The sequence below is a fragment of the Dermacentor andersoni genome, chromosome 11, assembly GCF_023375885.2.
Source record: "Dermacentor andersoni chromosome 11, qqDerAnde1_hic_scaffold, whole genome shotgun sequence".
NCBI lineage: Eukaryota > Metazoa > Arthropoda > Arachnida > Ixodida > Ixodidae > Dermacentor > Dermacentor andersoni.
The window spans coordinates 100,874,486-100,888,058 of NC_092824.1; the positions used below are offsets into that span (position 1 = coordinate 100,874,486).

Sequence of the window (13,573 nt, forward strand, 5' to 3'; positions counted from 1 at the left end):
TCCAAGTAACTAAAATTGAATAATTTACTTTTTGTGGACTGAAGTAACTGGGTGCCTTTATGTTGAAAAGTTAGAGGCAGTCGTGTTTGTAAGCAGTATCTGTTGGAAGAATTCTTCTTGCGTGTCTGTGCTCCGAGATATACGAATCCAATGTTTAATTGTCGTTCGTATCATTACGCATGCAAGAAAGTTAGGATCGGCGGAAAGCTCCTTTCTGAGTGACGTGGTGGTTGCGTGCGGAGTTCGTGTCGTCACTTTGTCTCCCTCTGGCCACATAACTTATTTGCACAGGTGGCCTTCACGTGCCTCCCATTGCCTAAATTTAAGAAAACCATAAAGCTCAAATTTGAAAACTCTGTAGAGTAATAAAGAGTACAATAGCCTATAGCTACTTCTAGGATGCGGTTTTAGCAACACTAGCTTCTGTTAGAGACATCGAAACGGCAAATATGGATTTGTTCAAATCACACAGTCTACCAAAGGGAGTTTACAAAATGTCAATATATGCCCTTATCCTTGAGTGGCACACCCTGATGATAACTTTTTTAATCATTTCTGAAATATCTGTCGTATTTATTACATCTCCAACCGTAAAGCTTGAAATTAGCCAGTGAAATGCGCTGGATGTTGTTTTCGGACATTTTCTGTTAAAATAAAAAAAAAATATATATTAGTAATTGCTCGTGTTGTATCCCAACTTCGGAAAAAGCTGTCTGTTACATTCGTCAGCTGGAAACTTGTTCATTATGCAAATTTAGGATTAGCACCAGCCACTGCTTAATTTGTTTGTTTTATTCATCGTATTTAACACATCAGCTGATATTTGGCTTTTTTGTCGTATGTATCTTAGCAAAGTTACTCAATGCAAGCATCAACGCAAGCTTGGATCCTTGCGAAGACTTCTTCGGCTTTGTTTGTGACGGCTGGATCAGAGATCACCCCATTCCAGAGGCTGATACATCGTTTGGAACGTTTGAACTAGCGGAGCAAAACGTGCGAAATCAACTAAAAGGTAACAATCCACTCATACAGGAATAAGAATAACTAGAATTGAGCCTTCATTTTTATAAAAGAGGCTGTCAAACGTTTCATCATACTGTCTTATTCCTCGCACGCTTTTTTTGCATGAAATACAGGAACCAGAAGCCCCAGAATTCCCAGATGTCACCTATTGCGTGCGCAGAGTAACTGGTGGTCTAAGCCAATGCCAGCATCTGCCATATGTTTTTTGAATATGTTTGCAATCGCACTCTCCCCCTGCTCAGTCCTGCAGAATGCACAAAGCGTGAAAGTGTGTTTTCGCCTGGTAATTTTGTACAAAAATAATATTTCTTTAACACTGCCATTTTATTTCATAAGTGTTCCCATTGTTATCACTGAGAAGAGATTATCGTAAACCTTTAATTTCTGTTTTTACCCGTGCTTCTTCTGCCAGTATTACTGTTTCCAATGATTACTCATGCTTCCTCCCCAATTATCTGATGTTGCATCTGCCACCTGGTTTTCCGTGTATATTATGTTACATAATCTGATAATTGCGCGTTCAAATCGGCAACTAATTCTTTGCAGAAATAATTGAAAACATAACTGACATCACTGAACCCCACAATTTGAAAGAGAAAGCTGCAACTGTGTACAAGGCATGCATGTGTGAAGGTGAGCGTGTGTGATTTCTTTCTTTCTTTTCCTCTGGCCTCTTTTTCCGCAGAGTTCCCAAAAAGATTTCAGTTTTCATGTTGCAATACTTGCATAGAGTTTACCGACTCCAACAATGGGAGGCATTCAGAAATATAGCCTGACGATAAGCGCAGGTTTACTTTTTTCATGCCACGTGGTGATATCGATGCTCTCACATGACTCACGTAGAACCAGTGAGGCGTCGTCATGTACTCCACGTCATGCAAAAGCAGAAGTGTTCACGAAAACGATCAACCACGAAAGCTTCCTTTTAATACTTGAAATACGTATTGCAATAAGTGAATAGCAAGAACCACATTCCCGCAAAGGATTGTGGGGTACGACGACTTCTACTTGCACTCCCGGTCGAAGACGCCGTGTCGCTGTATAGCGTTTACTGTCTGTGCAATCACTTTCCTCATGCTCAGTCGGTCCCTATTATCGCAAAAGTTTTACATAAAACCCCGAGGGCTGTGCAGCTTAGCTGAATAACCAATGCGATCACCGCTGCAGAATCCTGGAAAGTAGGAACTTTTACTTTTTCATTCAAGTGGTACACAAATTACTCGATGTTGTTTTGCTCCGGAGAGTTTATTGCACGCAAGTGTTTTGTGCAACAAATACTTGCTTTCACTCGCATTGTAAACATTATGACATCCAAATAAATGAATGTATATCATTACGGTCGACGTTTACAACTCGTGAAACACTATTTTAATTATATCGCAGTAGCAACCACAGTAACTGAAGGAGTGTTGCGTTCAGCTGTCCTTTCTCTACTCAATGTTTTTCATACATTTGGTAGTAACTACTCAAGGCAGCAAATTACGCAATGCAAGTATGCTGAATTAATGCCCCCTATCGACCATAGAAGCTGTGCTGTTGTCACTAGCCCTTATCATTTTTGTTGCGATTAGCATTTTAACTGCCACAGATGCTTTGAGCCTGCCCTGCCCTTCTTTATAACATAGCCCTATATTAAAAATCGTCATCTCATTATCACCATGGCGTCGACGTTATACCGCCTTCGTCCTTCCATCGACGTCATTCCTTCTTCGTTATTACATCGTACTTAACATTTCGACGTCGCAAAGTCTCCGTTATGCCGTCATGCTCACGAGCATCCTCACCCAGTGAGTGCCACAGCAAAGTGAGGTCATAAGGGTGACACTGTATGACGCCTATAGCCGAAGCAAATCAAGCCTCAGGATGGCCACTACATACATGACATAAACGTTGCTTTAGCAATACGGTGTGCCGCTGCATTGCTTCAATGCTATGCCGTCGACAGTCATCATGAGATGGGTTCTGCCGTAATATTTTTGCGAAAATATTAAGCATCATATGTTCGCATGAGTAAGCAATCAGGCAACTGTCTTTGGCGTTGGAATACACGAAAACAAAATTATTCGTGAAAATACTTGCCTGTGCTAAAGTATAAACTGTATATATACTGGCTGCTACGCTTAGCCACCACGCCTCGCCGCTCCCTCTAGCTCAATAATTGTGACTGCCCATTTGCACTTGCGCAATTCGTCCCGTGGAATCAGGAACGGTTACTTTCCTGTCACGGAAAATTTCAAGCAAAATATCGTTGGCAAGCAGGTCATTATCGTGTCGCAGAAGGTTGCACCGAGCAGCCAAAATTCTGGAGCAGCAAAGAGCTTGACATCGCGACAGCAAGCTACATAGGAAACTACGCGCCATATTTACATCCACCTGTTATATCGAGCGCTGACCGTACGCTAATCTTATTGCTTTGGCACTTACTGCACCGCACAAGTTCCAACAAAATTCATTGCTTCACTTCTAACATCACACGTTCTGACAGTTTTCACAGAAGAGGAACTCCTAAAGATGGTGCGGGACCTTCTTTTCCGTAGCGGATTTCCTACATGGCCTGTCTTGAGACCATCAGAACTTCCTTATAGAAACTACACAGAGTTTCTGATGAGAACATCTTTATGGCCGTTCTTTTACATTGGTGTCGGTCAAGACCTTAACGATACAACGCGCTTCATCATCGAGGTACGTATGTTCTGTACGGTTTAATGCGGGGCACTTTGATTTCTGGGGAGTGCAGTCACCATCTGGAAGCCAGATGACAATGTTATTTTTTTAATTTTCATCATCAACTATAAGTTGAAAAAAAATTTGTTCCGCGTGAGATGGCACTTATAGCCAATCCTAAGCGTAATAACTCAGCTGCAATAAAGTGACATGCTAACAATTGCAGCTGTAACAAAGTGAAATTTTTGAACATCTCATAAAGCATTGAAAAATAGCTAGGGCTAGCACAATCGAACTCGTAATGGCAATCAAGTTCTGCGGAAGGCAGCAGGGCAGAGAAAGGATCACGAACGGAAAATTTGTTATCAACCTGACTATAGCACGAAGCCGCAAACGAAATACAACACAGCTAGGTTACACAGAAATAAAGCTTTACATTTGAGAGGAAATAACGTCTGAGAATCGGACCCGCGACCAACACCATTCCGGAGCACGAGCTCTCTCATTATCTACCGTCAAGAGGGACTGGCAGAGCGACTGCCTGGAAAGGCTTTGGTTTGGGTTCAGTACCTGGACCTGGAAGAATTCAAAAGCGCTTAGCGTTCTGGCGAAGCTAACCTTGTTTTTCTTCTGTCTGTATAACCTTATTCACGTGCCGATGCAAAAGAAAGTGCAGGCTCAGTGGTACGGTATCGGTCCTCAGTGGTACCGGTGGTGCGGGTGGTAAAGCGTGTGCTCTCGCATTCTTGCCTAGAGACAGCTAGCGTTTTGAGACGCTGCATTGAGAAGCGGTACCTCTGGTCGAAGACGCTCACTGTGCATCTGGTCGCAGACTCTGCATGGGGGTTTCTAAGTGGTTCTCAAGGAAGTGGAAGTACTGGCAAGCTCCCGCGTGAATGCAAAGAACAGTGGTAAGGATAGCGGCACCCAGAACACATGGTGAAACTTAGTGCCACAAATAACCACCTCCCAAAGCATGCGTTGTGCTACACGCATTCTTGAATAGCCAGCTAGCTTTGCTTCTTCATGCATTTTTCCTCAACTGCGAAACTTTTTTTCCCTGAAAACTGCACTAGGTTTTCTTGGTAGCTTCGTGCAATATATAGTCAGTGCTATGCCAATTGTGCCCATAACTGAATGCCTGAAGATTCCGTAAAAAAATGTAGGCAGCAAAGCAAAATTGTAGCTCGACTGCTTATTGCGGAATACAAAGGTAAAGGAAAAAGCAAATTATGCATCACTAATATGACTGCTGATAAAGTCTTAACAGGTCTTCCCTGGTGCCAGACCACTGTAATTTATTGTCGAATCTGTCGGCAAGGAACATGTGTGATGATATTCGTTATGCCAGATTTCTTTTTGTATCGTAATTTCAAATTGTTAGATGCATTTTCGCTGTGTATTGTAGTTATTTATGGTTATTACAGTGGCCTGTATTGTTTATTGCTCGCTTTGCAATTACAACGTGCTTCTTTTTGTAGAATTTATTGTAAGACCTGTGATTACCAGCAAGGCACGACGGTGCATGGAATGACATGGTATACGAGGCGAAAACATAAGCTCTGTTTGTTATAGCGCGGTTAACTCTACGCCTTCTATTCATTCGCAATTTTGGTCCGGGGTGTAAAGGCCCATATGCATGGATCACAATTATGGCGTCTATTCGGAGCGCTCAAATTCATTCCTACATAATAAAAGATCATCTTGAGGGTGCAGAATATACAGAAGGCCTAAAATTGAGAGACAATCGGTTTAACATATCGCTGCGCCCCCTAACATGAGAGGTGTCGTTGGTCATTCGTCTTTATGATCGATTGATTCCAGTGGGAATCAGCATTTTGGATAAATTATACCTGAAACCAAAGACAAGAAAACTATTCTCATAAATGTGAGTGCGACCAGTGTTAGTTGCATAAGTTGTCAACTTATAGTAGCAGATTAATACGGTTATGCTATGATTTCATAAATGTATATGCATCGCATCACTACGTTAGGCATCTTCACTGTTAGGGGCCCGACTTCACTGTTTTTGGAGCCTGTTGTCTACTGCATGTAACCTGACTTGAATGACACAAAAACGGTGTTCAAATAATTTGTGTCCACATTTCACACTAATGCCATTTTGAACTAAGAAGTCTGAAGAAGCGTATGCTGCTTCGTACACGTCCACCGTCGGCAGTTTGTTGAAAAAAAATAACCTTCGACATGTTGCCTAAGACCCTAGTAAGAATTTTTTTTAACCTGTGATTTTCGTTCAGAAGAAAGTAAAAAAAGAATATTTCATTGCAACGATTCCGACTGCAACGGGTTAAACGATCGAACCCTTTCAAACTAATCTCAATGTTTCCAGTTACGCATGTGTTAGAGCTGATTACTACTAGTGATTCTATGATGACGCGAACAGGCTGTTAAATAAGAATAAATGTAACTGCCAGGGCTTTTTCTTGATTAAGAGTTCTTCCTTATTTACACTGTCACAAGCAGAGATAAAGTGCCTCAGGAAGGTTGGCCAACCTTTCGTTACGCTGGCTCCTGTTTTATTCCTGCTTGTATCTTTTAAACCAAAGTGTGCTACTCCATCTGTATGGCCACTTCTTGATTTTGAATTTTCACTGTTGTTACATTCTTCCAGTTGGATGAGATGCCATTACCTGTTTTGGGCAGAGATAGACTGCTTAATCCAAATGCGACAGATTACAACCGACGGATTGTACAAGCATACATAACTCTTATTGCCACAGCTGTGAAAGTACTACACCCGGACGCCTCTCAGTACGATGCTTTGGTGGTTGCCGAAAGGATTTTCGTATTTGAGGCATGGCTTGCTTCGGTAAGCATTCACCATATACTTCACTATTCCCAGGATATATTATTGTGCTATTTAGCATGAAAGAGCGTAGAGGAGCAAAGATATAATTTTTCGGTTCTCGCAAAATACCTTTTTTTTGCTTTGAATTGCAATCACAACGTTTTTAACGTATGCTACATGACTGTCGGTTGAACTGCCAGGAACCATCCAGCTACATTCTTTGACTTGTCATTTACTTATACTGCATCATTCTAGGACTATGTTTTGTCTCTGGAAATTATTGCGACTTCTTGTGACAGATGACCAGTAACACTGGGAGCCTTTCACTGGTTGTTGCAATGAATTTTTCTGCGTCGAAATTTGTTCTGTAGGAATTTCGCTCGTGGATTAGTGTATTAATATACCCGTGTAGATGAAATTGCCAAGAAAGTGTTTGTTTTAGCTACGTGTTTGAGAAAACGTTAACTTCAGATCATGTGCAATTCGTTGTTATGGTGTCATTTCCGTAAACACACACACACACACATGCATATGACATACCCCCATTTGCAAAAAAAAAAGAAAGAACACAAAACGAATTACTTTAAGCATTTAAACTGGGGCTGACCTTTATCGAGACTGATCATACAGGAAAGTGAAAGGCATATTGCGGACACAGCTGTAGGAGCCTCGAAACAGTTTTTTTTTTTTTACTTTCCTTTAAAAGGACGAAGACGGCAACATCCTTCTTCGTTACTGTTAACTCACCGTTCTTATCATGATGTCATAATAACGGTGGTGGTGATGATGGTGATGATCCTCTGTACAAATGGCACATACCCACCGCGGGGGATCGACCAAGAATGAGGCGGTTGGGACAAAAATGAATAAACAAGTTTAGGATGACGTCATCTAACCCACTGCCTCCCCGCCACCTTCCCTGTGGATGGAAAAGAACAATTGGCCCGCCACCGCTACAACATCTCGTACGCTGAAAACAATCGCATCCAGTAAACTGCCTTATGTCCTACGGTGTGTTTAACCACAAGCTTTTACCAGTGAACGCATGTCTGTCTTGCGTAATCTAACAATAAATTATGATTAAGTACCCGAAGATGCCTACATTATCAATGATGTTTCTCTTTGGTTCTAGCTATAAGGGGAAAACTTTGAATCTTTCACCGACATAACCCACATAAAAGGACAATATATATGGAACACGTTCTAGTTTTTACTTGTTTAATATATGCAGCAATAAATATGTGGAATCATCAATATGGCAAATCAGTTCCGCATATTTAATTAAGATTAAGTTATGGGCTTTTACGTGCTAAAACCACGATATGATTATTAGGAACGCCGTAGTGAGGGGCTCAGGAATAATTTGGACCACCTGGGGTTCTTTAACGTGTACCTAAGTCTAAGTTCATGGGTGCTTTCGCATTTCGCCCCTATCGAAATGCAGCCGCCATGACCGGGATTTGATGCCGCGACCTCGTGCTTAGCAGCCCAACACCGTAGCCACTAAGGAGCCATGGCGGGTGGTTCCTCAGATTTTTTATTATGTATATGGAAAATGTAAAAAACTACCAGTGTGTGCAAAGCCTTCCCACATATATTGATATTTTCTGTGGAACGCATTTCCATTAATTAATTGGAAACTAATAAAAAATTTACGCTTGTGGCTGGAACCCAAGTAAAACGAGATTAGGAGCGCAGTCGGGCTGCGGATATTGGAAAACACACATTCTTGCTGTAGGAAGATGGGCGATATTAATTGGTTTCATTACAGATTCCTACCGCTACTCCGGGAGGCGACAGGCGTCGTAACACGCCACACAACACTGTCACAGCCGATCCAACACAAGATACTGTGGTTAATGAAGGGAAAATCGGACATTCGCCCGTTCGTAGCAAACGCTACAAAGGAAACCAAAGGAAAAGGGTTTCCTTTGTAGCATTTGCTACGAACGGGTGGATGTCTGATTTTCCCTTCATTAATTGCTTCTCTCCACCTTGCGGGTTTCCGCAGAACTATTACGTCAAGATAATGTGGGTGCCGGGACATGCAGGGATGGCGGGGAACGAAGAAGCGACAGGGTAGCAAGACGGTTTGCAATCCGAGCACCCGAAGAATCCAGACTCGTAAGTCCACCATGCGTTTCAAATGAATACATGCATTTCTTGGCACACTACAGGGGAATCAGGATACGATATCCTCCTCCACATAAATCCCTCACGAGGGCGAAGGTCACTGATCGGAGACAGCTCCAGACAGGAACCTTCTCCAACTTAAACTTACTGAGGTGTGCCCCACCAGACACTCAACTAACTGCCCGGGGTGCAGTCAGAAGCCGACCCTGTGGCACACCGGATGGGATTGTCAACTTATAACAGCAATCCACAAAATTAGAATTCCATCTGCGGAGCAATGGGAGGCACTGCTGGTCAGCGTCCGCTGCGAGGACCAAACTGGTCTCGTGCAGCGAGCACGCAGGGCAGCTGAGGCCGTTGAAGTCCTGGACAAAGGGCCCCACCCATGCTAAATCCAGTGAAGAGTGTCTAAGAAGACCCTGACGGACTGCAACAAAATACCCTGTAGAAATAGACAAACGTTATATTGCGATAGCAATTATATGGACACTCCAGGCACATTTCTGCCGTCGCCGTCGCCGTGAGGTTCCGTATAAGGGAAAGCGTGGGAGGGTGAGCCGGCGAACGCGGTTCAATCTTGCGTACGCGAGCGAGGAATACGGCCGGATGCGAGCCCTGTCCTGTCGCGCGGGAGGCATGAGGTGTTCCGTGCTCAAGGGTAGCGTATCGTACTGCTGCCGAGTTGTAGCGACGCCTGCCTAGCGAAGCTCGACCGTCGTTACTATTGGGCAGCGTGTCGTTGTCGGCGGGCTGCAGGCATTCGGTAGACCATGGCGACCAAGCGAGGACGAGACGATTTCTAGTGCGAGACTTGCACGGTTTATTCAAAGGTTGATGAAAGATGATGAGAAGAGAGTGAAGTGATCTAAAAAGGTACATTTCGGAGCCCCTTAAATAGGCTCTCTGCAATCGTGGGAGGGATCTTGCTGCCGTCGACGTCACGTGACCGGCACAGAGTGTGACTGGCGGAAAGAGGGCCCCGCCTCCGGTTATACCCCGCCTCGGGTTATACCGAGCCTCTTGGAATTGTAGACGGTGGTCCGTCTCTTTTGCGCGTTGCTGGTTCGTGGAAGTTCACCTGTAGAGTTTGACCGTTCGCAGAAAGGGTCCCTCTAAAGTCGCACGCACGCACGCACGCACGCACGCACGCACACACACACACACACACACACACACACACACACACACACACACACACACACACACACACACACACACACACACACACAAAAGAGGCCTGTAAACACTGCGGGGCTTCCGCCAGACCGGCAGACACTCGAGATGGTCACGGCGAATTAGGAAGTCACGATTCATTTCGACGAGGCATGGTGGGTGAAGGTCGGGTGAAATTCCTCTCTGCACGAGGTGCTAGACGCCAGCCGTAACAGGGGGTCAGGCGAGGAAGGAGGGATGCTCTTCTCCGACGGCTGCTAGAGTGCTTCGATGTCCTCCTCACCCGCCACTCCGTACAGAGTGGAGACAACCGCGGCGTCTACTACGGCAGCAGCCACGCGAATCGCGGACGCCGTATACGGACCTATTGCGTTGCCGGTGCTCGTGTGTCTTGAAACGATCTGCGACGTGGCCAAAGTGCGTGCCCGCGTGTTCCTCATCTTGAAAGCGATCCGCGATGTTTGCAGTGTGTGCGTGGTGCCGGTAGCTTCGTATGCGCTGTGCTTTCGACGTTTCGTTCGCGTTGAAGCGAGATATGCATGAAGGTTAATTCACTTGCTGCTGCCGCGATTCCTCACTACAGAATTGAATTTCCGCGCTCATTGAGCGAGATGTGCTCATGTTTACCTGTGCGTGCGTGACACCCTGCTGGTTAATTCAGTTAAAACAGGTTGACGGGCTAGTTGGTTTCAATCCATGATAGAATGTGTAAGTGCGACTGAACAAGGATGTTCAAAGCAGCAGACAAACAAAGACAGCGCTGTCTCCGTGTGTCTGTTTCTTTCTACGCCCTCGTTGAGCCACGCTTACACACTCTATCATTGCCAATTTAGTTAGTAAGCGAATGTTTACGAGTTTATACGGCCGATAAATCTATTATCCTTACTTCGTACAGCTGTCTACTAATTTTCTATCACAATAGGTGCTTAGGCTTCCGGACGGAACTTCGAATTTTTGAGTATTTCCTTTTTTACCTTTCCGCGTCTTGGCAAACGTGAAACCGTCGCATGTGGAAGCAGCGTTGATTGAGCGTTTGTTCCGAAAACCGGAGAGCATTTCCAAACACTAAAATTGTTGTCGCCGGACTACCGCCGGAAATCCGGTATGTAAATAATTCTGTATGACAAAAGGCACGCTGTCGCAATAAAAAAAAAAGCGTGTAATATAGTTCGCTTGTTGTGCGCGCACTCATGACGCTCATGTCAGGAGCGGGAAGCAGAAAGATGAACCGTTTTGCCATCGATGACATAATCGAAGCGGAGCGATGACGGTGCTCCCGCTTCGTTTTGCCCTTTTTGCAGGTACACGTACTCAGCGCCTCTCGAGACAAACTCCTAGCGCGAGCTGCACATGCGTCGTCGGTAGTGGAAGAGCACGGAGACCGTGACGCGGATGGTGGGAATGAGCCTGGAGCGTCTTTAGCTTGCTTTAACCCCCGTATCCAGAATTGCACTTTAACTTGAGTCCCATGCTTGACTTGATATAACTGACGCCTGTCGTGAACGTGCCGAAAAGCGCCATTAGCGTCTTGGACACCGTCACAAGAGGAGTCATTTAGATCAAGCCATGCATGGGATTCAAGAGCAGATGTCTTTCTCAATACGGGGCTTGTATTTTGCATCGCAATTCAATTTCTCGTTGAATGTGCCAGCTGTGAGAGCTGACTGCTGCCTCAGTGAACCGATTGAGCGCCACAGCAATGGCTAAAGTCTGCGAGTTATTATATCGCAATGGCATAGTATACAGGTATGACTGAAATACATTTTTAAAAATTACTTCTACTAATTTGGAGGTACAAGGGCAGGCGCGTCAATGCGCGCGAGATACATTATTTTGCAGAGTGTTATACAGTCAGAGTCCGGCAAATTGCACCAGCAGAGAAGCCTACGTAGATTCCGATATGATGCACTTCTTGAAGGAGTTGTCCACACGTGTTACCGAAATTTCGGAGATCGTATTTGTTATCACTTCGCAGTGAAATGGTCTCCTGCGATTTATAGTTATTCGCTTACCTAAATATTAAATTAAATACTTCGATGATAATGCATGAATTTTGTCAATGTTAGTACACTCACATCCCAATTAGAAAGCTGTTATCCAATGATACTCTGCTTTTCTTTGCAGATGACAATGCATCCGGATGAAAGACGAGACATTAAGGCCATTTACCAAAAATTAACTATTCGGGAACTAGAAGATCAAGTGCCAAACGTACGATTTCTCTGCATTTTATTTTCCCGAGAGCTTTATTCTTCTAGGAAATACCATCTTATCTTTTATTTCTATTTCTGGGTAAAAACCAAGGCAGGCGAGAAAAAACCAGCGTTAAGCCCCGCTTGAATAGCCTCGTGACAGCATACAAATGGAGTGTCAGCGCATCATTCAGGCAGATGTATAACAGTCGTTGCGCATTTTGTACAGCAAGCTGCAAAAGCGAATGCACTGTACAAAGCAAATTTCTTTTTCTTTTGCAATGAACCGCAATTCAACTAATAAATGTTACTGATTACAAATAATAGTAAATCTTAGATTAAACATACCGTGAGAGAAAGCAAAAAAAGAACATCTTCATTGTCTTGCTCTATCTGAGTAATGTATGTTTGTGCAGACAAATACTTGGTTAACGAATGCATGTTAGGTCAAGTTATAGCTATTGGTTGGATGACCGCAGTAGGAAGACGCCATTGCCTATTGCTCTTGCCAGCAAGCTTGTATTTGCATTTACACAATACAGGTAAGTTTTGCCGTTGTGCACCTACAAAACTAAGCTTCAATGTGCGAAGTCGTTTACTTATTCCCTAACACGGGAAAATGTTCGAGGGGAGAAAAATCTAACCGCAGGATTTAAATAAGAATATGAGTAGCAGAGGAGGTAACATACGAAGACAGCAGATCCAACATACTTGTTGGGGCCTAGGTTAGACAGCATTAAGGGAAGTTTTCGTGAAACATTTCGCTTAAATGCTATGCCAAGAGCCGCATGATGCGCTCATGCTTACTATCAACTGCGCTCAAAGAAGTGTCCTCATTCTTCTACCACCGCATAAGTGTTGTACCGTTTGTCTTCGCAGTAAAGCGCATGTAAATGTTCGTGTCCGGCACCACGTTTAGCAGCACAGCGCATACGTTCCCAACAGGCAACAGGTTTATTCTTAGCTTTTACAATGCTCTTTGATCTCATGACAGAGGTGCGAATGACACTGGGAATGACAATTCCCAGAATGCAGGCATTTATATGCTCAGCCTTGCCCTAAGCTCTCTCACCCGTGCACCCATGCGATCGCGGAGATCCCCCTACCCTTCTTCCATCTACCCTCCTCCCTCCCACACACACGCACGACTCATACGGCGAATAAAGCTTGGCACATGTGTCTGAGGCATGTATTTAAACAATTATAGCAGGCAGCAACACCGCCTGTGGTACTTTAAAGCGACAGCTGGTCAAAACTAACATGAAAGCTTCGATGTAAGAATTGTGCTCACTGAGCGCGCGTATGGGAAATGCTTGATGGAAAATGCGGTGAGAAGACTTCAAAGCATTTTATGAATTGTCACAGTACTGTCCAGCTTATGCTAGGGCCCAACGTCCTGCTGCGATAATACGATTGTTCCAGCTATCGTGACGGGCCCATCTATTTTGAACAATGGTGCTTTCAGGCCTGTTAAATTGTTTAAAAGAACTGTTCGACTCTGTCATACACCGTAGAGTAAAAAAAAATGGAAGCGTTCTAAGGAATAAGAAAAGCCTCTCGCATAAAGCATTATTGGAAC

The 13,573-nt window shown here is 44.1% G+C and overlaps 1 protein-coding gene across 1 annotated transcript in view; it reads left to right on the forward strand.

Annotated features, from left to right (window-relative positions):
• Nucleotides 1-372: 372 nt before the first annotated feature.
• LOC126539160 (neprilysin-1-like) overlaps nucleotides 373-13,573 on the forward strand; it is a 31,687-nt gene continuing 18,486 nt past the window's right edge. The window contains exons 1-5 of the mRNA XM_050185907.2: nucleotides 373-1,012; nucleotides 1,570-1,656; nucleotides 3,509-3,705; nucleotides 6,320-6,517; nucleotides 11,927-12,013. Coding sequence (XP_050041864.2) covers nucleotides 1,647-1,656; nucleotides 3,509-3,705; nucleotides 6,320-6,517; nucleotides 11,927-12,013 — 492 coding nt within the window. The 5' untranslated portion in view covers nucleotides 373-1,012; nucleotides 1,570-1,646. The remainder of the gene's footprint in view (nucleotides 1,013-1,569; nucleotides 1,657-3,508; nucleotides 3,706-6,319; nucleotides 6,518-11,926; nucleotides 12,014-13,573) is intronic.